Source organism: Lithobates pipiens, unplaced genomic scaffold (genome assembly GCF_037356315.1).
Source record: "Lithobates pipiens isolate NorthernLeopardFrog02 unplaced genomic scaffold, aLitPip1_a1.2 Scaffold_8, whole genome shotgun sequence".
NCBI lineage: Eukaryota > Metazoa > Chordata > Amphibia > Anura > Ranidae > Lithobates > Lithobates pipiens.
In genome coordinates, this window is record NW_027507903.1 from 248408599 (window position 1) to 248435136 (window position 26538).

General features: G+C 45.0%; 1 protein-coding gene across 5 annotated transcripts in view; it reads left to right on the top strand.

Moving 5' to 3' along the window:
- The window catches only part of RASSF3 (Ras association domain family member 3), a 244190-nt gene that overhangs the window by 201845 nt on the left and 15807 nt on the right, over nucleotides 1-26538 (top strand). For all 5 annotated transcript variants that reach the window (XM_077469751.1, XM_077469752.1, XM_077469753.1 and 2 more), the window contains 2 exons: nucleotides 896-1003; nucleotides 12581-12851. In XM_077469751.1, coding sequence (XP_077325877.1) covers nucleotides 896-1003; nucleotides 12581-12851 — 379 coding nt within the window. The remainder of the gene's footprint in view (nucleotides 1-895; nucleotides 1004-12580; nucleotides 12852-26538) is intronic.

Genomic DNA, 26538 nt, shown 5'->3' on the forward strand with positions numbered 1-26538 from the left:
TGCTATAAAAAAATGTCAAGGTGACAAACCGCTGGTATGTGCTTCTTTTGTAAGGAATCTATTAATTCTGAATACCGGTATTTGTGCTGTATGGAGGGAATGTGCTGTTGTGTTTTTAACTAATCACAAGGGTGTTTTTTTCTTTTATTTTTTTTAATTTTTATTTATTTTTTATTTTTTTTCTGATCTCTAGTGGCTTTGATGGGTTTCATGATTTCTTTAAAAAAAAAATTGCGTTTTCTTTACAGATCAGGATTGATATGTTTAATCAATAGAGAAGATGTTCTTGCTTTGGTTTAGGGGATGGGTGTCAGCAGGTTCCCCTCAATCTCATGCAGCACCAGTGTGTCGTATTTGTAGAGCTTTTAGAGCAGAATGCTTTGTGAAATGAGTGGGGCTGAGGAGTTGATCACAGCCTCAGACTATATATGGGCCTTGGGTAAGTGCTTGTGTTATATTTATATCTCTTGCCTGCTGGAGTAGTTGTGGAGTCAGAACAAATGTTTTGGAAGCAGTCCAGCTCTGAAAGCAGAATTTTGCATTTCTTAGTACAGCGCACCACTAAATCGCATACAGGTTTACATGATTTTTCAGTAAATTTTTGCAATTTGCCTGCAGTTCATTTAGGACTGTAAATATCTAATTTAGAAATTAAAACTGATCACCCTTAAAGGGCTCCAGGGAGGCTGACGCCACTGATACTAGGCCTATTTCAACTGTTCAATCTGTACAATATTTAACATTTTTGAATGTTTTGGGATGTATTTTATTCACGGCCTCACTGCATATGTTTCATAAGGCCACCGTGTATCTACACTGTATATTTTGGCAAAAATTTTAAATGACCGAGTTGGATACATGTTTCCTAAAATATTTCCTTTTTTTTTTCTTTTAGGAAGTTGAAAAAGAAAGAGATCCTTTGTCGTACCTCAGTAAGGAAGAAACCAAAGAGAAGATCCAGCTTTATAATGCCGCAGTTACTGACAAGTTAAAGATGACACTGGTAATACTAAAATCTTCTATATTTTTGGGCGTATTTTTAAAGTGTTTTACGTGGTCCTAAAGGTCACAGGCGATATCCCTCTGCCTGTCAGTCATGAAGACAACTGCCTGCCAGTGGCTAGTTTTACTTTCCAGGTATATTGTCCTCCAGCTCTTGTGGAACTGTGGAGGGGAAAGAGTTGGCTGTCATATAATCCCATGATTACCGTACTGAATGATTAAAAGGTGTACATCCATAAATAATGTACACTGCTCCAAGCCCTAAGGTGCAGAATCTACTGTAAAATTACCTGTAATGTAGGCTCCTATTGCAGTAAAGTATCTTATTTGGGCTTATTTTGTTCTTTGGGAACAAATCGACCAAGGAATTTTCTTATTGCCACTACCTTCAAGTGACGGGACACTGGCATACAAAGTTATCATGGCAGCCCCAGCACCACATCTCTCTTCAAGCAAGTCTTCTTTTTTTTTTTTTTTTTTTTTTTTTTTTCTTTTTTGTCATTTTGGTTTTCAAATGTCATATTGTTCAGAGAAGAAGCAGACTTTGTTTTGTTTTAGTCACTTTTTTTTTTTTTTTTTTTTTATGATCCTTCTAATGAGGCTTATAACTGCTCATAGCCACTGCAGCCTCCATTTGTCAGCACTCTGAATCTGTTGATTCCTCAAGTGAATTTTGGGGAGACACCATACCTAGACCCCGGTTGATTCCTTAACAGTGCCTTGGGAGGACCGTACCTGGACCCCGTTAGGAGGAAGATGCCATTCAGACCTGTAATGTTGCTTCACACATTGTTTCTGTGTGCTAGGCATGTAGTGGAATGTGCTGAGTTAGCTGTAGGGTACTATCCAGGGCCATGGCGCTACTGCGTTGTGTGACCCTGTCTCCTTATCAAGTATGCCCACTGGGAAGGTGAAGCACTAGATAGGCTTACTGCAGTATGTCAGGCCTATAGCCCTCGCTAGGGAGCCCAGAGTGCTGCACGGTTCCTTAGGGGTTAACTGGGGCATCAGGGCTGCCCCCTACCTCAGTTTGCTTTAATACCGCAGGAATTATAGCCACCTCCCCTGTTTGCAGTTGGCATATGTTACAGAAGACGTACCTTCCTGCGCTATAGTACAGATTTTCAGTACTACTGTGGAGGTTTTTTGATTTGTGTTTTTTTTTTTTTTTTTTTTGTTTTGTTTTCCTCTCACTTCATTTAAGGATCACAGGCACACGGGGAATGAATCAGTGGGCCTTGCCAACTCACACTTGGCCAACGGCTCAGGGGATGTCTGTGGCATCAGTGCCCTGTCCTAGTAGAGGATGTCCCAGTGTTTTATGACCCAGTGGTTAAGTGGGTGGAAGCTTTCTTTAGGGCTTGTGTACTTTTGTCAACCTTTGCATCCATCGTTGCACAGGACACGTTCAACACCTGGGTCTAGAACATGGTCTCCCAGGGCTACAGTCTTTGCCTCCTCCCTGCTTCATGCTATTCAACTTGCCATCCTAACCACAGAAGGGGTTGGATTTTCATGCTGCTCCCCCAGCAGCCCTTCCCAGTCCCAGCAAATGAGGGGTTTTGGCGGTTCTGCTCCAAGCATTTCACTATCTCTAAGGTAAAGGGAGGTACTCTCCCCATTCTGGATCTGAAAGCTCCCAAGTTCGTACAGATTCAAAAATTGCATATTTAATCTCTTAGATCAGTTTTATTTATCGTACATCATGGGACACAGAGCACCATAGTAATCACTGTGCGGGTATATAGGCACCTGCAGGTGATGGACACTGGTATACCCAATACAGGAAGTTCACTCCCTATATAACCCCCCCCCCCCCCCCCACCAGGAGTACCTCAGTTTTTCTTTCGCCAGTGTCTAGGTTGTTGGCCACGAGTGAAGATGTGCTCTGGGAAGCTCCAGGAGGGATCCTTGCTGGATTTAAATTGCCTCCACAGACTGGATCCATCCAAAGTGTCACTGAGGCCAAGGTGGATGGTACCCGGGCCTTGTATAAGAAGCACAAGGTTTTGCCTGTAACGTCTGTTTGCAGGGCTGGACCCCGGGACCCAGGGCTTTAGGTAATGTAAGCATGACCAAAGTATTTCCTGTTGGGGTGCTTTTACAGGTCCAAAGGAGTGGAACCCTGATAAAAAGGGACCCGGTCCTTGAAGGTCTAACGCAGCCCGCCGTGATGGGTGAAGGTTGGATCTGTTAATTGAGCAGAATCCTGCGGCAGTGATGAGGTAAGGGAAGAAGCCTAGGAACTATGAGTCCACCTATGGTTTTTTCTTTAGGGAAAAATGTCATGCCTTAATTCTCCACTAGAAGGAATATATGCACATACCTTTTAATCTGTTTTCTTCAGCTCAGTGTCAGTCTTGTGTGGCCGCAACAGCTCGCACAGTGGGGATTCCTTTTGAGGCAAGATTTGCCATGCTTTTCCCCCCTGAAGGGACCAAGAGGGTTAGGGAATCAACAATAGTTGTTACCCCCTTGCAATACCCCCACCCCCTGCGGGTGGTGCCAATTTTCTGCTCCAGTGGTTTTTTTCTCCTGCTTTGCATCATTAGGCTGCCTCTCCCTCAGACCTAAGACCTTAACTGGAGCAGTCTCTCCTTGGCTGTATAGCAAGGAGAAGCAAGCCTGGCTGCACTCGGGGCACGTAAGGGCTGCAAATAGGCATTCCTAATATGGAAAGGACATTTTTTCCAGTGCTAGGCTGGACTTGTATAGCGGCATTACACTGTAGACTGCGTTCAGCAATTAGTGCATTTAAATAGTGCCTCTGCTTTTTGTACTTAGGACTATGCCTGCCAAAAGACACCACAAAGACCAAAAGGGTCCCAAAAATTGTACCCCCAGGTGCTAGGAACTCCAGTCGTGCCTCCACACGGTTATCCTCACCCTGAAATACCAGATATGGCAAGCCAGGATGAGTCATTGGAACAAACTGGTGGTGCAGCTGCTTCTCGCATATCGGCCCCTGTGTTCGTGACTGAAGATGCCATTTCCTCTGCCCTGCTGGGCCTAGAGGGAAGATTAGCAGGTTTAATTGCATCCTCCATCCAAAAGGATAGGAATAGTGTTAGATCCCTCTTCCCCACCTTTAGACCCTTTGCCAAGGGGACAGTGGGTAGAGGATGAGGTGTTACCCTCAGGCGTTTAGGAGGAAAGAAAGGAGGAAAGAAAAACCGGTTACTCCTCTGCAGAGGAAACTTTTTTCCAGCCTCGCAATCTGAGAAATTGCTGGTGCAGTCTCTTACGGAAATGGTTCGTTCCACTTTCAAGCTACCCCTAACGGACTCAGGTGAAAGTTATTTTTCTTCCTTGGGTTCCTTAAAACTTTCACAGCCTTTGCATGCGTTTCCTGTCCATGCATTACTAGAACAGCTTATTTATGCTGAATGGGATCACCCGATTCTCAGTTCTCTGTCCCATGGAGGAGAAATTCACCAAAAAATGGAATGTACCATCAGTTGACGCTGTGATTTCCAGTGTGGATAAAAGCCTAAATTGTCCAGTAGACAATGCTCAATTTCTTAAGGATCCAACAGATAAAAGGTTGGAATTCCTGTTAAAAATCCTCTCGCATCCACTGACCGACACAGCTCCTCCCTTATCCATTGGGTTGTTATGCCCTATTAATAGGCAATACTATGCATTAGTTGTAATACAACACTCAGAACTCTTAGTTCCACCCAGGGGGCGGTCCCTTGGGCAACAACCCTCCAGCCTGCCATGCAATCATCAGTTTTATTTTGCCTAGTGAAGAAGGACCTAGGAACCCTGCGGGCCCATCGGTCTGTGCTTTTTTTTTTTTTTTTTCTGCAGAAGCGTGAATTTTTGCGCAAGATGATTGATCCTGTGATCAACAGCCAGCTGGGTGACAGGCTGGATACTCTTACCCTTGTAGTCTCCCCAGTCCGGCCATCGAGCGCGTGCAAGGCCGCAGCTACGCGATAGGCAGGCCGCGACGAAACCTCAGCTCCGGGGCCACCCTGTACTGATCAGCGAGTGAGTCTGTGATGGAATGTCTCCCTGCTCTTCAGGACTGGTAAGTACAGCTCTCCCTGCCTCGGCGGGGCTGAGCAGCTGGGCATTCCCTGGGAGGTCAATTCGGGGGTCCCTCACCTCCCTCTCTTCCCTCCCTGTCCCTATCTTCCCTCCCGCCCCCCTCCCTGTGGGGGATGTTGCATGTGGCTGCTGAGCAGTGTGTCTATGCAGGGGCTCTCTGGGGGGTTCTCATCGGGGAGGGGTGGGGTTGCGCTGGCTAGCTGTGTTATGGGTCCTGTTCTTCATGCCCCTGGAAGGTGTCTGTGAGGCCACGCTGATGTCCTGTGCAGCGCTGTGCTCACCGCCATTGATTTCTCCCTGTACCTCATGGAGCTGCTTTTGGTGGGCATTTTAGGTGTGGGCAAAGGCAGCATGCTTGCCTGGGCTTCAGCAGCCATTTTCCTGGTGATTTCCTATTCAGAACACCAATGGCCATTTTCTTGTAGCCTGAACACGTTTTTTGAGTGTTCTCTAGTGGCAGAATGTGCTCCTGTGCCCTCACAGCCATTTTCCCTGTGTTTTATGTCCTTGTGCTGGACGCTAGGCAGCCATTTTCTTGAAGCCGGAACACACTTCCGATTGGTTTTAGCACCATTTGCAGCTGCTTCCACCAACACAGCACTGTTCCCTCTGCACCTGGGAGCCAACAGGTACTACAGGCACTACCTGCTGAATAGCGCAGAACTCCTCAGGCTGGTGAGTCCAGCGGGAAAGAGCCCCTCAGCCAGCGGCAGTAAGGAGGGTGGCACTGTCGCTGTCCTAATCCCCCTTCGGGTTGCAGACAGGGTAGGGTCAGCATGGCTTCAGAAACTGGTGTTTCTTCCCCTGAAGTCCAGGCAATTGCAACCAGACTGCGCATTGCCTATGTGCAGCCTGACGACGGTTCTCAATTTGTTTGTTGCCAAGATGGAGGCGGCACGTGGGAAAAGGGCGCTAAAAAGCAGCCCCTGCTCTGTCTTGTCAGATGACGCTGACCAGGACCGTTTGGACAGTGAGGATGAGTCCCCGTCCGGGTCCGTGCGTGACAAAGCGCTTGTTGGAGCACTTATCACAGCTGCACGTGATACTGTGAAGATTCAGAAGCCAGCAGATCCCTCTCCTGATGTAGGGGTCCTGCAAGCCAGCACGTTCACCTAAGGTGTTCCCGTATCTGACTTTGACAAGTTGATTTTGCACTGCAAATTGGGCGAGCAACAGGCTTCTCCTGTCTGCGTGGAACTAGCAGACCAACTAGTGCAAGGTCTTAAGTATGTTTGTGACGCAGCCCTGGATACTCTTCCTCTGTTATCCAGGGCTTCAGTGTCAGCAGTGGTGCTGAGGCGCCTGATTTGGTTAAAATGCTGGTCTGCTGACCAGGCATCCAAAAAAGCCCTGACTGATCCTCCCTTCCTTGGCGACCGGCTCTTTGGAGCCTCTTTGGATGACATTATTGAAAATGCCACTGGTGGTAAGAGTACCCTACTCCCACAGGCCAGGAAGGCTAAGGAGCCACGCCGTAGGCAAGGGCCCTCTTTTTCTGCTCACAAACGGCTTTTTCGTCTGCTCCGAGCTTCGGCTAAATGCCCCCAGCCTATTTTCTCTTTAGCAGGTGCCGTTACTCAGCCTGCAGTCACTGCAACAGCCATCTATCAATCCCTAAAGGACCAGTTTAGACAGGCCCTTAAAGAGGTTCCTGTACAGCAAGCCTGGGATTTGGTCGAACTACCAAGAGCATTATGTTTTGCCATAGACTCCATTAAAGATTATATTCACCAGGCGTCCCGCCTTGCGCTTGTGCTAGTACACATGCGTAGAATCTTGTGGTTAAAAAATTGGCACCATGCAAAAAGCTCCTGACTGGTTTTTCCTCTTTTTTTTTTTTTTTCATGGGAATCGGCTATTTGGGGATGATTTGGACAAATGCATCCAAAAGGTTTAGAGTGGGAAAAGTACTCTTTTGCCCGTTGAGAGAAGGAATAAATGCCCTTCATTTAAACTGACTTTCTCTTGCGCCAGGGGCATCCACCTCTAGGCAGTGTGACGGCCTCTGCCGTCAGACTCTAGAGGAAAGCCTCTGTGTCAGGCCCAGGCACAAAAAGTCTTGGGGGGCAGAAACCTGCAAAACAGAATTCTAAAGCCTCATTATGAAGGGGCGCCCCCCCCCCGTCCCACCAGAGTGGGGGGGCAAGACTTCTGCAATACTCACAAGTCTGGCAAGAGGAAATTCAGGACAGATGGGTCATCTCCACCGTGTCTCTAGGGTACAAACTAGAATTTCGTGACTTTCCACTCATTTAATGAGGTCAAACGTTCCCAAAGATCCAGGGAAAAGCCAATCTGTTTTGGGCACTAGACAGATTACTGGTTTAGGGGGGGATCATACAAATCCCCACAGAAGAGCAAGGTTTGGGGTTATTCAAACTTCATGGTACCAAAACCGAATGGAGACGTCGGACCCATTCTAGATCTAAAAAAAATATATATCCGTTCCTGAAGATCTGCTCCTTTCGCATGGAGTCAATCATGTCAGTGGTTTCTATCCTACACGGAGAACTTCTGGTGTCTATCGACATCAGCGATGCATATCTGCATGTCCCTATATTTCTTGCTCGCCAAAGGTTTCTGCGGTTCGAGGTAGAACAGCAGCATTTTCAGTTTGTAGCCTTGCCCTTTTCGAGCTAGCTACAGCACCACGGGTGTTTACACAAGTTCTGGCCCCACCTCTAGCCAGGTTAAGGGCACAGGGCATAACAGTCTTGACGTACCTAGACGATCTATTGCTAATAGACCAGTCAGTGGCTCGTTTGGAGCAAAGTGCGATCATTACAATCTGAAAACCTGAAAAGTCTAGGTTGGATTCTCAACCTAGAGACGTTGAGGCTGGAGTACTTGGGTCTGATCATAGATCATAAAAAGCTGTTCTTGCCTCAGGCAACTATCAACTCCATAAGAGAGCTGGTGCAGATGGTCAGGATGAAAGGAGATCCCTCCATTCGCCTTTGCATGAGGTTGTTGGGAAAGATGGTTGCTTCATTCAAAGCGGTACAAAACAGATTACAGTGCACACATTCAAAAATGACATTTATCCTGCAAGGCTAGTTGAAAACACCTGACCATATTCAAAAATCTGGGGGCTTGGTCACACTATATAGTACCCCGAATTAGTGGGTCCTACCCTAGTAATAGAATGAAAGAACCTTTGTCTCAACCATGGGAGATAAACTCCTCTATATGGAAGAACTGAAGAGTTTTTAACTAGCTCTGCAGGATGTTTGTCATTTTTACATGTGTGTGCTGTAATCTGTTGTACTGTTTTTTTGGTCTTGTAGAAGCACCATCTTGAATGTAAAGCATTTTAAGTGTGCCCCCCCCCCCCAAGTATTTGTATTTTGTTCATTCAAAGTGGTTTCCCATGCCCAGTTCCATTCGAGACTATCGCAAAACAGTATCCGGTTTGGTTAGAACAAAACGATTCAAGCTTTAGATTTGCCAATGTGGCTGTCCCTAAGGGTGTCCCAAAGCCTCAGTTGGTAGTTGCTAACCCAGAATCTGCTGAAAGGAAAATCCTTCAGACCAGTTATCTGTAAGGTGGTAACGGCAGATGCCAGCCTTTTTAAGGCTGGGGAGCAGTGCTAGAAAAGACAACTGTCCAAGGACAGTGGTCAAGACCTGAAAGGACCTTGCCCATCAACATCCTAGAGACCCGGGCAGCTCTAAAAGCCTAGGCATTCAAGTTATGGGGTTGTCCTGTCAGGATCCAGTCCGGCAATGCCACAGCTGTGGCTTACATCAATCACCAAGGGGGCACCAGGAGTCTCACAGCACAGAGGGAGGTGAACCATATCCTAACTTGGGCAGAAAGGAATGTTCTGTGCTTATCACCAGTTTTCATTCCGGGAGTAGAGAATTGGCACGGCGGACTTTGAGAGTCCCCAGCAGTTGCTCCCGGGGCAATGGTCTCTACACCCTGACATTTTTTGGGCTGTTTGCCAGAAATGGGGGACTCCGAACATAGATCTTCTGGCGTCCAGGTTCAACACAGAGCTGGTCAACTTTGTGTCCAGGATGAGGGATCCACTCGCATGCAGAACAGATGCGTTGGTGACCCCGTGGGATCAGTTCTCACTGATTTATGCATGTCCCCCTATTAAGTTGCTGCCACAACTTAAATGCAGGGTCAAGCTGGAAAGAAAGCCGGTAATTCTGGAAGCCCCAGTGTGGCCCAGAAGGTCCTGTTATGCAGAAATTGTAAAGATGGCGGTGGAGGATCCCTGGTCCCTTCCACTATGGCCAGATCTACTGTCACAAGGGCCGATTCCATCCTACCTTACGAACTCAAAATTTAACGGCTTGTCTATTGAAACCCACATTCTGAAGAAACGTGGGCTTTCCGGGTCGGTTATCTCTACCTTGATTAATGCAAGGAAGCAAGCTTCCGGTACTATATATTATAGAGTCTGAAGGGGCTTATGTTTCCTGGTGTGAATCCAAGGGTTGGCACCCTTGGAGGTATATCATAGGCAGAATTCTTGCCTTTCTACAATTGGGGGTAGAGGTGAAGTTGGCCTTGAGTACTATTAAGGGTCAAGTCTCAGCTTTATTGGTCTTATTTCAAAGACTGATTGCTACACATTCTTTAGTCCGAGGATTTATGCGGTAAAGGGTGATTCAGTTTAATCTGCCAGTTAGATCACCTTTGAACCCTTGGGACTTTAACTTGGTTTTGTCAGTGTTACAGAAACAGTCATTTGAACTGATATAGCATATTCCCTTAGTCCTTCTGACTAGGAAGTTAATGTTCTTGGTTGCTATATCCTCAGCAAGGAGGGTTTCGGAATTGGCTACTCTTTCCTGTAAAGAGCCATACATAATTATTCACAAGAACAGAGTGGCGCTGTGCCCTCGTCCAGGTTTTCTGCCAAAAGTGGTCTCAGGTTATCACCTGAACCAAGCTATTGTCTTGCCATCGTTTTTTTTTCCAAAACAATGTTCCATGTAAGAGGAGTCACTATATTGTTTTGATGTGATGAGAGGGGTCAAAGTCTATTAGACCTAGATCTAGACGACTACTCAGAGCTGGAAGACTGATGTCTTATTTATACTGCCAGAAAGTCCTAAGAAAGGACAGGCAGCGTCAAAATCCACTGCCGCTCAGTGGATTTGGCAAGTTTATAATTCAGACTTATGATTTTAGGGGTAATATTTCACCTTTTCAATTCAGAGCGCACTCTACCAGGGCGGTTAGTTCTTCTTGGGCAGTGTGTCACCAGGCCTCCATTGCTCAGATCTGTAAGGCCGCAACTTTGTTTTCAGTACATACATTCACCAAGTTTTTATCAGGTGGATGTAAGAAGGCAATGAGGATATCGCCTTTGGGCGCATTGTGCTGCAGGCAGCAGTATAGGTCCTCAAGTCTGGGAGTGCCCTACTGGTTGTGTCTCCCTCCCCTCAAATAGCATTGCTATGGGATGTCCCACATAGTGATTGTGTCCCTTGATGTACTTCAAGAAAAGGATTTCACAGGCAAGCTGTTATAAAAAGCTTATTTTCTTTATCGTACATCAAGGGACACAGAGGTCCCTCCCCTCTTTCTGGGGTTTAGGTATATTGTTTTACTACAAAAACTGAGGTGGTGCTGGTAGGAGGGGTTATATAGGGAGTGAACTTCTGTATTGGGTATACCTATGTCCATCACCTGAAGGTGTGTATATACCCACGTAGTGATTACTATGATGCTCTGTGTCCTGTGATGTACTCCAAGAAAAGGATTTTACAGGTAAGCTATTATAAAAATCCTATTATTGCTTTTCCTTCAGCTGAGGAACACCTGGCTTCTGTGAAAATCAAGGATTCCCACTTATACATCCCATCTTCCATCATTGGTTTGACTTGCATTTTGATGTGGGCACACATTTCCATTTTTTTTTCCCTTCCTTTTTGGCCAGCCCACAGCACATCGGGTCTTCACCAAAGTTAGTTCCCACTCTAGCACTGCTATGTTCCTAGGCTTTCCCCATTGTGGGATACCCAGACGACCACCTCTTGCTGTACAGAGAACATATAATAACCATTTCCTTCATGTGAAAACACTCATAAATCCAACGTCCAGATAATAGAGCTCAATACATATATTCTAATCTTAGTGTAGTGTCCACACTTCACCATCGGTGTGTCAAAGCACTAACCAGTAATTTTGACCCCTTAAATTAAAAAGTGGGTCATACTACGCTTTTACTCCTCATCCAAGAACTCCTTCTGCAGATGCCTCTCTGACTATAGGATTATCTAAATAATGGCCTATTTGCACAACCAAAGATTATTCTTCCTCTCCAATGTATCAGTTCACATCAATAGAACAAAGGAACAGGGAAGACCCAAGAAATAGAGATGGTGTAATTTCATTTTAGTTTTATTCAGAGTAAAAACAATCAAATTTGTATTTGCATTGTGTAATAGTAAAGTTCAGCAAAAAATGGGCAGCGTCTTCCCTTCCCCTGGTGCGATCTTTGGAAGTCAGCATAAAAGGAAAACTAATGCTCCCGCGCTTAAAAACACGAGTCTTCGCTAGTCAAGCCACCACATCAGCTGTGCTGCCACTCTCCACAGGTTAGGGGAAACTCTAAGACCTCTTTCACACTGGGGCGTTTTTCAGGCGTTTTTTCATGTGCTTTAGCGTTAAAAAAAAAAAAAAAAAAAGTGCCTGAAAGAAGCCGCAACTGCAATCACAATGTAAAAGCCCGAGTGCTTTCACACTGAGGCGCTGCGCTGGCAGGGTGTCAAAAAAAAAGTCCTGCAAGCACCTTCTTTGCAGCGCTTTTGGAGCGGTAAATACAACGCTCCTAAAAATCAATGGGAAGCGCCTGTAAAACGCCTGAAAAAAACGCTATTGGCAGCAGCGCTTTGTGGGCGCTTTTAACCCTTTATTTGGCCACTTGCAGGGGTTAAAAGCGCCCCAATAACGCTCAAAAAACACTGGTAAAGCGCTGCTAGTTTTAGCGGCGCTTTACGAGCATTTTTCGGGCGCTGACATTGTGAAAGGGCTCTTAAAGCACTTGGGCTTTCACATTGGGACTGCAGGTGAGGCTTCTTCCAAGCGCTTTACAGGCGTTTTTTTTTTGTTTTTGTTTTTTTTTTTTACGCTAATGCGCCTGAAAAACACCTTAAAAATGCCCCAGTGTGAAAGGGGTCTAAAAGAGAACAGAGGATACTCCCAGCCTAGTGCATTACTTATTGCAAGAAGTTAAAAACATACTCAAACGAGTGATTAAAATCAAGCAAGTTGTGTAAAATCCACCATTTGTTTCATCCAGTAAGAGATGCTGGCCAGTAACAGTTGTGGGATGTAGAATCCTAAGAAAGCTTATGCGTTTCGAAGGGGTGTCCCCGCCGACTAGTGGAAGTAGCATCGGAAGGCTCTACCAAATGGTGTTTTTGTTTGCTGGTTTTTCCTTGGTAGAATTCCTGGTTCCAAGCGCCTTACAACACATTCACCGTCAAAGTATTGCTTTTCTTGGCAGGATAGCATTGTTGGATGTTTAATAGCTTTTTTTGTTTTTATTTGCAGAATTCCAATGGCATATATACAGGTTTTATAAAAGTACAGATGGAATTAAGACGACCAATCACTGTACGGGCACGAACACATGTACAGAGCCATGCCAACGGCAATGGAAATAATACGGCCTTCTACTTGCCCAAAGGCAGTATAAACATTCTACATATCAGCAGTACCAACACTGTTCGGGAAGTCATTGAGGCCTTGTTGAAAAAGTTCATGGTTGCTGACAATCCTGCCAAGTTTGCACTTTATAAACGCTGTCAGAAAGAAGATCAAGGTATTAATATTCAAAATTAATGTTTGCATATAACAGAAATACGTTAAGTGAACTTGACTGTAAACAGAGGTGAAATAATAAAAAAGGTGCAGCGCTTAGATTGACAATATCTATATAATCTTTTACCAGTGTAAATAATATAATTAACTTTAAAGCGGAGGTCCACCCTAAAATGGACCTTCCGCTCATCGGAACCCTCCCCCCCTCCGGCGCCACAATTGGCACCTTTCAGGGGGGAGCAGTTACCTGGATAATCCAGGTAACTGCACCCACTTCCGGGCTAGCTCTCTGTGGAAAGGGGCGTACATTACGCCCCTTTCCGCAAGTGCCCGCCCCCTTCCGCAAGTGCCCCGCTGCCTGCTGGTAAACACACAGATCCCAGAGGCAGCGGGGACCGTCCTCATTGCGCAGCACGGCTCGCGCATGCGCAGTAGGGAACCGGGAAATGAAGCCGAAAGGCTCCATTTCCTGATTCCCATACCCAAGATGGCGGCGGCAGCACTCGAGTGTCGATCTAGAGATCGGCTTCGGGTGCCGACATCGCGGGCGCGCTGGACAGGTAAGTGTCACTATTTTAAAAGTCAGCAGCTGCAGTATTTGTAGCTGCTGACTTTTAAAAAAAAAAAAAAAAAAAAAACGCGGAGTCCCGGCGGACTCCCGCTTTAATAGTGAAAAAAACTCTGCATAAATTAACACTATTAATGATTCTATGTTTTGGACAACACTATATCCAAATATACAAAAAAAAAATATTGCTATACGTATATCCACCAAGGTGAACGTGTTAAGAGTCCATAAGTGAAACAATATGGTGACAAAGTGCAATATCTTGAGAAGTTATAGTGACTTCAGTGAATACTTTGCAGAAATCCACCACCACTTGAGAGGAGGCTTACCAGATGTAATGGACCCAGTTAGGTATATACCTAGTGAGTCGCACGAGTTTATTGATGTAAATCCACACAAAAAAACAGCTGGCAAAACTTGTAACTTCTCATGGGTACCAGAGTAGACAGAGAGATGACCCAAAAATAGATGAAATGGCGATCTACCTTTTGGGGTGACTGAGGACAGAGATTCTTCCACGTATATTATAGGCCAAAAAGAAAATACAGCCTCATAGTGAAATACCGTTTAAAACTTTTATTAACATTAAAAGTGTAAATGGGTACTCACTAATGTATACGTGGAAGAATCTCTGTCCTCAGTCACCCCAAAAGGTAGATCGCCATTTCATCTATTCACCAGATGGTCTCTGGCAGTCTGACTTTCAGAGGCCCAGCTGCAACGTCATGACGTCACGTCTGGCCCGGCGGAAGTAAACCATGCCATTTATTTTATTTACTTCTTTTATCTTGGGCTTTCCAGCCTGGAGGAGGGATGTGGGGTTTTGTCATGCCATGCCCTATTCCGAGGTAATGGGAATAAAGGTGATCACATTTTTTTATTTTTTATTTTTTAAAGGGAATGTGAGTGAAAAAAAATAAAATAAATTCAATGCGAACGCATTTGTAGGTCGCATCCGCATATGTAAATGACGTTCAAACCACACATGTGAGGTTTCACCACGAACGTTGCAGTTAGAGCAATTATTCTAGCCCAAAACCACCTCTGTAACTCTAAAGGGGGTAACCTGTAAACATTTTTACAGCTTCGCCTATGGAGATTTCTAAGTACGCGCAATTTTTAAAGCATAACACATGAGGTATCTCTTTACTTGATGTAACATCTTTCACATTATTTATTGGGAGTTCTGAGTAATTTTCTCGAAAAAATAAGTTTTTTACATGTAGTAGGGAAGTGGTTAAACCTTTTAGTTCCATTTTAAAGCATTATGGTTTTGGGGGGGGTGTTTTTTTTTTTTTTGTACTCTGCAGTCTTTAACCACTTCCTTACCCGACTATAGTAAAATGACATCCTCTAGTTTGTGCGGTGGTATCTGAATGATGCCTATAGCTACAGGCATCATTCAGATATCAATCTTTCCGGCCGGCAATTTTGTACACGATAAGAACCATCATAGCGGCAGTTCTACCGCTTGATCGTTCTTGTAGGCGCTGGGAGGGGACGTTCCCCCCCCCCCCCCCCCCCCCCCCCCGCTGCCATCCGGTGCTCTCCCATGCCACCCGGGGCCCGGAGAAAGAATCTCCCGCTGCTGGATGACGAGCATAGAACTTTCCGGTGACTAGATGGTCACCAGTCATCTCTGACCATCGGCGGCCTGGTCACAACGTTATGATGTCACATCCGGACCTCGCATTGTAAACAAAGCCGCAATCGTGACTGTCGGCATGAGATGGGATAATTTTTTTTTTTTTTTTCCGATCTTATGCTTTACAGCCTGGAGGAGAGATGTGGAGTCTTATTGACCCTGCATCTCTCCATAAAGAGGACCTATCATGATAGATGCCTATTACAAGGGATGTTTACATTCCCTGTAATAGGAATAAAAGTGATCAAAAAAAAAGTGTAAAAATTAACCACTTCCCGACCGGCGCACGAAGATGTACGTCGGCAGAATGGCACGGGCAGGCAAATTGGCGTACAGGTACATCCATTTGTATTTGCTGCCCTGCCATTGCGCGCGTGCCGGTCGGGAACCCGTGAGTCTGGTCGCAGGTCCCACAGAACTCTATCGCCGTGGGGATACCCGCGATCGTCTCACGGGGAGGCTAAACGGGGAGATGCCGATGTAAACAGCATCTCCCCGTTCTGCCTAGCAACAAGTGACACTGATCTCTGCTCCATTTGATTGGAGCAGAGATCAGTGTTCACTAACGCACTGCCCAGCCCCCCACAGTTTGTAACACGCCCCTAGGACACACTTAAGCCCTACACTGCCACCCCCTGGTTAACCCCTTCACTGCCAGTCATTTACACAGGAATCGGTGCATTTGTATAGCACTGATTGCTGTATAAATGACAATGGTCCCAAAAATGTCCGATGTGTCCACCATAATGTCGCAGTCATGATAAAAATTGCTAATCGCTGCCATTACTAGTAAAAAAAAAAATAATAAAAATGCCATAAAACTATCCCCTATTTTGTAAATGCTATAAATTTTGCGCAAACCAATCAAGCGCTTATTGCGATTTTTTTTTTTTTTTTTTTTTTTTTTTTTTCTACAAAGATGTAGAAGAATACGTATCAGCCTAAAACTAGGAGAAATTTTTTTTTTATATATATTTTTGGGGGATATTTATTATAGCAAAAAGTAAAAAATAATGCTTTTTTTCAAAATTGTTGCTCTATTTTTGTTTGTAGCTCAAAAAATAAAAACTGCAGGGGTGATCAAATACCGCCAAAAGAAAGCTCTATTTGTGGGGAAAAAAGGACGTCCATTTTGTTTGGGAGCCACGATGCATGACCGTGCAATTGTCAGTTAAAGCGACGCTGTGCCGAATCGCAAAAAGTGGTCTGGTCTTAAGCCAGCAAAATGGTCCGGTCTGAAAATGGTTAAAAAGAAAAGTGAAATAAAAAGTTTGTTTTTAAAATGCCCCTGTCCCCGGTAGCTCTCACTCAGAAGCACACACACAGGTAAGCCCTGCTCACATATGTAAACGCAGTTAAAACCATACGGGAGGTATAGCCACGTGCGAGAGCAATAATTCTTGCCCTAGATCTCCTCTCTAACTCTAAACTGGTAACCGGCAAAAAAAATGTCAAAGCGCCACCTATGGAGATTTTTTTTTTTTTTTAAATCAAATAAGTTTTTATTGTAAAACACTTATGGTACAAACCAAACATAGGAGTAAAGTACAGTCTTACAGTAGCATTGGTTTTTACATCCAAAAGTATACAGGAAATATAAAAAAATACAAATAGGTTCGGTTTGAAGACTGTTAAGACATGGAAAATAACAATAAAACCGAAAAATAAAGAAGAAAGGAGGGAAGAAGAAGGAACCAAAAGTAAAAACAAAAGTAACGTTCTCTCATAGACCACTCCGTATCAGGAAACAGCCACATAGGTACCTTCAATATATACTATGGCCCACAGCCCATCACACAGTCCCACTGGTGTCTCCCTATACCCCGTACAATTACCGGATAAGGGAGAGACATAGAATTAGACCCATCCTGGAAACATGACCATTTAGGTACCTCCATATACCGGTCCTAGGACCTTCAGTCAACCCTGTAAAAGTCTGTCCTGTATAAGTTGGTGGGGAGCTAGTCCCGGGACCTCAAGCCAACCCCCCCACATGGCATTAAATTTGTGCAGTGCGTTTCTGTGTTGGTATGTTATCTTTTCTCTGATCAGCATTTGGTTCACCTGTTCTATCCATTGCTGCCTGGTGGGAACCCTGTGGGTCATCCACAATCTCGCTATCAATTTTCTAGCTACATATAGTAACCTGATAATGGCTGTATGGGCAGAGGGCGTCAATGATTCCTCATCCAGGGCCCCCAACAGGCAGACCAACGGACACCGCGGAATACCAACAGAGAACACTGAGGATATAGTGTCAAAAATTCCCGCCCAATATCGTTTGTTTCGGGCAACCTATGGAGATTTTTAACCACTTCCCGCCCGTCCTATAACAGATACACGGCAGCATAGTGGTTTCAAAATCCTGACCAGACGTCATATGACGTGATCAGGATTTTGAGCCGCTGAGCGCCTCCGGGGGCGCGCATCGCGTCTGACACCCTGCAAGTACGATCTCGGTAAAGAGTCTCCGATGGAGACTCTTTACCACGTGATCAGCCGTGTCCAATCACGGCTGATCAGTGTAAATAGGAAGAGCCGGTGATCAGCTTTTCCTCACTCGTGTCGGTCAGACGCGAGTAGAGGAGAGCTGACGGGGGGGGGGGGGGGGGGTCTGTGCTGATCGATTATCAGCGCAGCCACCCCAAGGATGCCCATACTGGACCACCAGGGACGCCACCAGGGATGCCCAGCACAAGGTATGCCACCCTAGAGCACCAGGGATGTGTGCCGCCCCACCGGTGCCCATCTGTGCCAGAGAAAACATACTTATTTACAAAGTTTTGAAACTGAAACACAAAATTTATTTTATTTTTATTTTTGGTATTTTTTTATTTGTTTAGCAAAAAATAAAAACCATAGAGGTAATAAAATACCACCAAAAGAAAGCTCTATTTGTGGGGGAAAAATAATGATAAAAATTTCATTTGGGTACAGTGTAGCATGACCGCGCAATTGTCATTCAAAATTCTAATTTTCTTCTTATCCTGGAGTTCAGTTTTCATTTTACATTTGTTGCACACTTGAAAATGAATATCTGTCAGACCCACCACCTGCTGCAGTCCAAGAAGAGTAGGACTGCAATGAGATAGTTTTGATTGGGAGACCACTGCCTGGGTCTTCAGAAGATACAAGGGGGTTGTAAGCAATCCTGCTCATTGTAATCAATTCCAACTGAGATAGTTATACTTAAGCTGAGCCTATAATATTCCTATATTCCTCATGGTGTTTTTTTAGTAACAACAACTTTTTTTTTTTTTTTTTTCCCAAATAATAATTGTACAATTTTCCAATGCACAAATATTGTCTTTTGTTCAGAACAATTATACATATTACATAGGTGATGGCCAGAAGTCGCTTGATTATAAAGACTGTTACAAGGTAGCAATACAGTAGATCTTTTGTGGTATCAATATATCATCTGCCTTTATACAGATTTGAAGAGAATGAGGTATATGGTACAGGTCCAGTACGGTGGAACGTGAAAAGAGATGTGCTCTGCAGTGCTACACACATGTCAGTTGTATTAAGCCAACAGTCCCAGATTTTGTTATATTTTGCAGAGCACCCTCTATTAATGTAGATTATTTTTGTTATAGGGCAATGTGCTATTAATGTCAGTTTTCCAGTCAGATAATTTAGGGGGAACCTGTCTCATCCAGAGTTTAGCAAAAGTTTTCCGGGCAGAAAATAGTCTCCTGCATAAAAGTTTGTCAGTGTCTGGGGAAAATACGCAGTAGGCATGGTTTGTCTAGGGTCAGCGGAGATCCCATATTGTCATGAAGAAAATATACCACTCATTTCCAGAAGCCCTGAATGTAGGGGCAAGTCCACAGGAGGTGGTAGAATATGCCTGTTTCTCGACTACATAATGGATATGTGGAGGGTTGTCCCTGGGAGAACTTCACTATTATAGGTGTGCGCAGTGTAGGATGTACAATGCCTTGCGAAAGTATTCGGCCCCCTTTAACTTTTCAACCTTTTGCCACATTTCAGGCTTCAAACATAAAGATATAAAATTTCAATTTTTTGTGAAGAATCGCCAACAAGTGGGACACAATTGTGAAGTGGAACAAAATCTATTGGATTTTTGAAACTTTAACTAATAAAAAAATGAAAAGTGGAGCGTGCAAAATTATTCGGCCCCCTTGCGTTAATACTTTGTAGGAGCCACCTTTTGCTGCGATTACAGCTGCAAGTCGCTTGGGATATGTCTCTATCAGTTTTGCACATCGAGAGACTGAAATTCTTGCCCATTCTTCCTTGCAAAACAGCTCGAGCTCAGTGAGGTTGGATGGAGAGCGTTTGTGAACAGCAGTTTTCAGCTCTTTCCACAGCTTCTCGATTGGATTCAGTCTGGACTTTGACTTGGCCATTCTAACACCTGGATACGTTTATTTGTGAACCATTCCTTTTTAGATTTTGCTGTATGTTTGGGATCATTGTCTTGTTGGAAGATAAATCTCCGTCCCAGTTTCAGGTCTTTTGCAGACTCCAACAGGTTTTCATCCAGAGTGGTCCTGTATTTGGCTGCATCCATCTTCCCCCCTCAATTTTAACCATCTTCCCTGTCCCTGCTGAAGAAAAGCAGGCCCAAACCATGATGCTGCCACCACCATGTTTGACAGTGGGGATGGTGTGTTGAGGGTGATGAGCTGTGTTGCTTTTATGCCAAACATATCGTTTTGCATTGTGGGCAAAAAGTTCGATTTTGGTTTCATCTGACCAGAGCACCTTCTTCCACATGTTTGGTGTGTCTCCCAGGTGGCTTGTGGCAAACTGTAGACGAGACTTTTTATGGATATCTTTGAGAAATGGCTTTCTTCTTGCCACTCTTCCATAAAGGCCAGATTTGTGCAGTGTACGACTGATTGTTGTCCTATGGACAGACCCTCCCACCTCAGCTGTAGTTCTCTGCAGTTCATCCAGAGTGATCATGGGCCTCTTGGCTGCATCTCTGATCAGTCTTCTTTGTCTGAGCTGAAAGTTTAGAGGGACGGCCAGGTCTTGGCAGATTTGCAGTGGTCTGATACTCCCATTTCAAAATGATCGCTTGCACAGTGCTCCTTGGGATGTTTAACGCTTGGGAAATCTTTTTGTATCCAAATCCAGCTTTAAACTTCTCCACAACAGTATTACGGACCTGCCTGGTTTGTTCCTTGGTCTTCATGATGCTCTCTGCGCTTTCAACAGAACCCTGAGACTATCACAAAGCAGGTGCATTTATACAGAGACTTGATTACACACAGGTGGATTCTATTTATCACCATCAGTCATTTAGGACAACATTGGATCATTCAGAGATCCTCGCTGAACTTCTGGAGTGAGTTTGCTGCACTGAAAGTAAAGGGGCCGAATTTTGCACGCACCACTTTTCAGTTTTTTATTTGCTAAAAAAGTTTAAAATTATCCAATAGATTTCGTTCCACTTCACAATTGTGTCCCACTTGTTGGTGATTCTTCACAAAAAATTAAAATTTTATATCTTTATGTTTGAAGCCTGAAATGTGGCAAAAGTTTGAAAAGTTCAAGGGGGCAGAATACTTTCGCAAGGCACTGTATATTTGGGTCAGTCAGATTGGGTGAGACAGCTTTGCATGCGTCCAATGCCTAACTCCAGTCCTAGTCTTCTAGCATTCCTAGGTCTTCCTCACATCTTGATTTTATATTGTAAGCTATTTTAGTGGATGAGGGAGTATGAGGCATATTATAGACTATTGATATTTAATTTCTGGAGATCTACACATTTGACTATGTCCATTATAGGATTACAAGTAGGGTTAGGTAATGATTCTGGAAACTGGGAGCGATTTGCATGTCGAACCTGTAGAAATCAGAAAAACGTGTGATTCGAGAGTGCAAATTCTAGTTTTAGTGTTGAAAATATTTTATTGAAACATTTCAAGTGAAAACAATAAAACAGTAACCATCATGAGGCAAATGCAAGCAGGAACAGTAACAGGAGTACATTTACGGGGGGCCGGCTAATGACTATCGGCCACAGCCGGTCCCTGATGGGAAGCTTGGAGAGTAGGGAAGACGGCCTGCTCACCGATCCACTAGGCCACAGTAGTGAGAAATACTCATGGGTTACTACATGAGACAATAGTTAATCAATAACATAAAAAAGATAGAAAGAGAGAGAGAGAAGAGGGAAGGGAAGAGAGGAGCAAAGTAAAGAGGAGCAAGGCGGTAGAGGGGAAAGCTGAATAGCGAGAGGAGAGGGGAGGGAAGGGGGGGAGGGGGAAGGGATATGGGTAGGGGGGGTAGGGTAAGAAAGAGCCCACAGTGTCCCTATGCATTCAAGATTTGGTTCATTAAGGTGTCAGAGGAAGAGAAGCGGAGCCAGATCGACCATTGAGAAATAAATTTGGCGTAAGTGTCATTGTCCAGTGCCAATATCTCCTCCATTCTCATGGTGTCATTCATAATTGATACCCACCGTGACAATGGGGGAGTGGTCGTCGTCTTCCAATAAGCAGGTATCAGTTGTCTAGCAGAGGACCTTAAAAAAAACGGAGCAATCTTTGTCTCTGCGATTTAATAGACCCGGGCAGTATAGAGAGTAATGCAATTTTCGGAGAGATAGGAACCGGAATATCAGCTAAGAGATTATAACATTCAAAAACCTGCGTCCAGAAGGGGCGGATCCTCTCACAGTCCCACTAGACATGCATATAAGTTCCGACTGAAGCTTCACAGCGCCAGCAGGTGGCTGGGGTAGAGGGGAAAATTTTGTGTAAAGTAGCAGGGTCTCTGTACCACCTGGACAATAGTTTGTAGTTCTTTTCTTGTGAGTAGCAGGAGATGGTTGACTTATGTGTGAAATGAAAAGAGGTTTGCCATTCTGGCACAGATGTCTTCACCCCAAATTCTAGTTTTAATGTGCCGGCAGTAAGTTTCCAGTATAGTCAAGAAGTCCTGTAGTGTCTTATTATATCAGATGGGAGAATAGTAATTTATGTGTAGGTATGTCTAGTTTGATGGAGGCCAGTCTTCCTATAGTGGCTTAATAGGTAATTGTGTTCCTCTGGTTTAGTAGTACCTTCGGCTCCAGCTGCTATAGCGCAGGTGGGGTCGTTTGTCAATTGGACCCAGGTGGGGAATAGAAGCAAAGTAAACCTTTCTGTCAGTCTTATCTATATGTAACAGTTAGGACGCTAGGTAGTATAGAGTGAAGCCTGATAGGGCCGTACCGGCCAGGTCGGTGGGGTTTTTTAGTAATCGCCATGCTAATTTATGTCTGTCCTTCCCCCCAAAGGGTTTGAGAATTGCATCCATGGGTTTGAAATATTTCAGTGGGCAATACACAGGGGAGTATCATTTTTTAATAAGGTTGATATAGCACAGTATCCCAAAGGTCTCCAATAGGTGGATGTAAAGGGCAAGCAGATGAGGTATGAGAGTCTCGCTATATTGAGAATAAAATTCTATGGGTAGCCCATCAGACCCTGATGACTTGGATCTAGCAAAGCTAGTGATTGCTTTGGCTATCTGCTTGGTCGTTAATGGCGCCACTAGCGTTTCCATCTGATCTGTGGTCAGCTATGGAATCGTAAGTTCTTCTAGGAAGCGATCAATGGGTGTTGAGTCATTGGATGTAGTGGTGGTGTACAGGGAGCTAAAAAAAAACTGTGGGACATTGCTGTTATAGCTGCAGGGTCGGTTATCATCTCATCTGATGGGTTTCGTAGGGAAATCACTACTGGGGGCCTGTCCTCACTATGAGCCATGTACGCCAATAGTTTTCCCACTCTGTCCATGTTCAAAAAGTTTCTGCCTAGAGAAAATGTTTTGTTCTAGACCTCTCATATTGCAACTGATTAACTACCCTGGATTGTAGTTTAAGGCGGGAGGCCTTGTCAGGAGAGGAGTCGCCCTCATATTGACGTTCCGCAAGTGAGAGTTCCTCCAGTACTGTCTTCTCCGCTGTGGCTGATTTTAGTTGATTCATTTGGGATGTCAGAGTGGCCCTCGCATGTAATTTGAATGAGTCCCATATGTTAACAAATGAGGCAGAGTGAGCGTTTACCTGAAAGTATCTTTCTTTTCTTGCATCGGGGACACGTAGCCATAGTACTTACAATGTGGGTTATAGGACCACTAATAGGTGATGGACACTGGCACGCCCGAAGGCAAGAAGTGTACTCCCTATATAACCCCTCCCACTACTGGGAGTCAGTTTTTTTTCGCCAGTGTATAAGGTGTTGGTCACGAGTAAAGATGTGCTTTTGCTGTGTCACCACTGGGGGCTGTATTGAGCAAGCACCGCCTGATGCTGGAAACAGCGCTGTGTCAGAAGCCTTCATTTCTCCTTTCCTCTGGCCACAAGCAGATCCTCCAGTAAGAAAGGGGGGTCTGGTTCCCCTCCTGCACCCCCAATGTTGTTTTTTTCCCCGTTTGGGGGACTTGTATGCCTAAAGTAGTTTTTGGAAAGGGAAAAAAGGGACAGACCGCGCGGGGGCCTCACCCCTAACCCCATCCTCAGTCCCCCCCCCCCCCCCGACCGCCATCATGTCAATTTCGCGCCTGAACCTGCGTGGGAAGACACTTTCCTTTGAAAGGAAGGGGGCTGTAATTAGTGTGGAAGGGGGGCTGTAATTAGTTTGGGATGGCGTCAAACGCAGGCCACACGTGGAGGAAGAAGTTAAAGTGCTGTGTGTGTGTAGCTGCTGCTGGCTGTGGAGGGACACGTTAGGAGGTTGGCTGGGTTCAGGTTTGGTGACGCAGGCATTCCTTTTCACACATTATACTTTACCAGGCTAGCTATTAATAGCTAATAGCGCTGGACTATAACCTAGCATTGTACATTCTTTTGCTGGTAGTGCCTCTGCTTTGTGCTTCAGGCTATGAGTGGTAAAGGGACCAGGAACTCCTCTAAGGGTTCTAAAGGGTCAGTGATTTCACAACCAACTAAATCCATTTCCAAAAGAATGTCATCCTCCCCTGAGAGTGATGCGGCTGGTCAGATTGAGCCGTCAGGGGAAACTGTTGTTGCAGCTGCGCTAGACGCTTCAGTCCCTGTATATATCACACACAAGGTGTTTTTTTTTTTTTTTTTCTTCTACCATTTGTAATTTGGAAAATATTGATGCTATATCTCTCCATAGTGGGATCAAACGTAGCAGATCCCCATCTAGTCCTCAGGAGGCTGGGGATCAGGTAGATCTTCCCAAAGATTTGAAGATATTTATCCTCGGACATAGGAGTAACATCGCAAGACAGGTTGCTTGTGCACTCTTACTAAATTGGTTCGTTCAACCTTTTTGCTGCCTGCTCTTGAGGAGCCCACCTCTAATTTGGGACCATTAAAACCTCCCCCATCTGGGGATGCTTTTTCTATTCATGCATGGCTAAAGAAGCTTATGTATTCTGAATGGGAACATCCGGATAAACAATATTCTCCTCCTAAGAGTTTCTCCACACTTTATCCTATGGAAGAGGATTTCTATAAAAAAATGGGGGGGTTCCAGCAATTGATGCTGCAGTCACCTCCGTGAACAAGAATCTCATATGTCCGGTGAATAATGCGCTGATGTTAAAGCGGGAGTCCGCCGGGACCCCGTGTTTTTTTTTTTTTTTTTTTTTTTTTAAAGCCAGCAGCTACAAATACTGCAGCTGCTGACTTTTAAAATAGTGACACTTACCTGTCCAGCGCGCCCGCGATGTCGGCACCCGAAGCCGATCTCTAGATAGTCTCTCGGGTGCTGCCGCCGCCATCTTGGGTATGGGAATCAGGAAATGGAGCCTTTCGGCTTCATTTCCCGGTTCCCTACTGTGCATGCACGAGTCGCGCTGCGCAATAAGGACGGTCCCCGCTGCCTCTGGGATCTGTGTGTTTCCCAGCAGGCAGCGGGGCACTTGCGGAAAGGGGCGTAATCTACGCCCCTTTCCGCAGAGAGCTATCCCGGAAGTGGGTGCAGATACCTGTACTGTACAGGTATCTGCACCCCCCTCCCCCCTGAAAGGTGCCAATTGTGGCGCCGGAGGGGGGGAGGGTTCCGATGAGCGGAAGGTCCACTTTAGGGTGGACCTCCGCTTTAAAGGATCCAACAGATAAAAAGTTGGAACTTCTTTCTAAAAGCAATATGTCTTTAGCAAGTTCAGTAGCGCAGCCAGTTCTTGCTGCAATTGGTGTATCCCAGTCCATTAAGGAACAGTTTGTGGAGATACTTAAAATTCTGCCTGATCAGCAGGCCCAACAATGGGCTGGTGTATCAGGTGCACTATGTTTCATAGTAGTTGCTATGAAAGACTCTATCATTTTTAAGCCTCGCGGCTTATGGTTGGACTAGTGCATTCTCGTAGAGTTTTATGGCTGAAAAATTGGTCAGCTGACACACCATGTAAAAAGCTCTTAGCTAGTTTCCCTTTTCATGGTGAATGGCCATTTGGAGACTATCTGGATAAATGCATCCAAAGGATCTCTAATGGGAAAAGCTCTCTTTTACCAGTAAAGTGGTTCAAAGATTTCTCCTTTTTAAACAGGCTGCCTCATCTGTGCCAGGGGCATCAGCCTCTAGGCAGTCTTGACGGCCTCAATGGTCAGGTTCAAGACCCCAAGGGCAGCACCAGGGACAAGAGATATTGGGGCAGAAAGCCCACAAAGCAGAATGCTAAAGCCTCCTTATGAAGGGGCACCCAGGCTCGGGTGGGGGGGAAGGATCCTGCAATTCTCAGATCTGGCAGGAACATACTAGAGTTCCAAGAATTTCTCTCTCCATTTTCTAAGGTCAAATGTTCCCATGGATCCAGAGAGAGTCTCTCTTTCTAGCTCTGGATCATCTATTATCCCAGTCAGTGATATCAGAGGTTCTCTTTAGTGGAACAGGGCACAGGTTTTCAAACCTTTTTATGGTTCCATAAACGGAGGTAAGACCCATTCTAGAGCTCAAAGATCTGAAACGACACTTAATCATCTGATCCTTTCGCATGTAGTCAATCCGATCGGTTGTTTCCATCCTGCAAGGAGGGGATTTTTTAGCTTCTATCGATTTCAAAGATGCATATCGCCACGTGCCGATATTTCCCGCTCACCAGAAGTTTCTGCGCTTCTAAATAGGAAATCATTTTCAGCTTATGGCCCTGCCATTTGGTCTAGCCACAGCACCATGGGTGTTCTCAAAAATTCTGGCACCTCCTTTGGCCAAATTAAGGGCTCAGTTCCATTATAGGACTAATTCAAATTATCAAAGCAAGGAAAAATCCTTCCATTCGGTTGTGCATGAGATTGTTGGGAAAAATGGTGGCCTCCTTCAAGGCCATCCCTTGCGCGCAGTTTCACTCAAGACTGCTTCAAAGCGCTATCCTGTCAGCCTGGAATAGAAATGTTCAGGCCTTGGATTTTCCAATACGCCCAAAAGGGAAAATCGTTTCTACCAGCTTCCCGCACAGTGGTGACAACAGATGCCAGCCTTCTAGGCTGGGGAGCAGTCCTGGAAGAAGATTCTGTACAGGGGAGATAGTCCAAGTTAG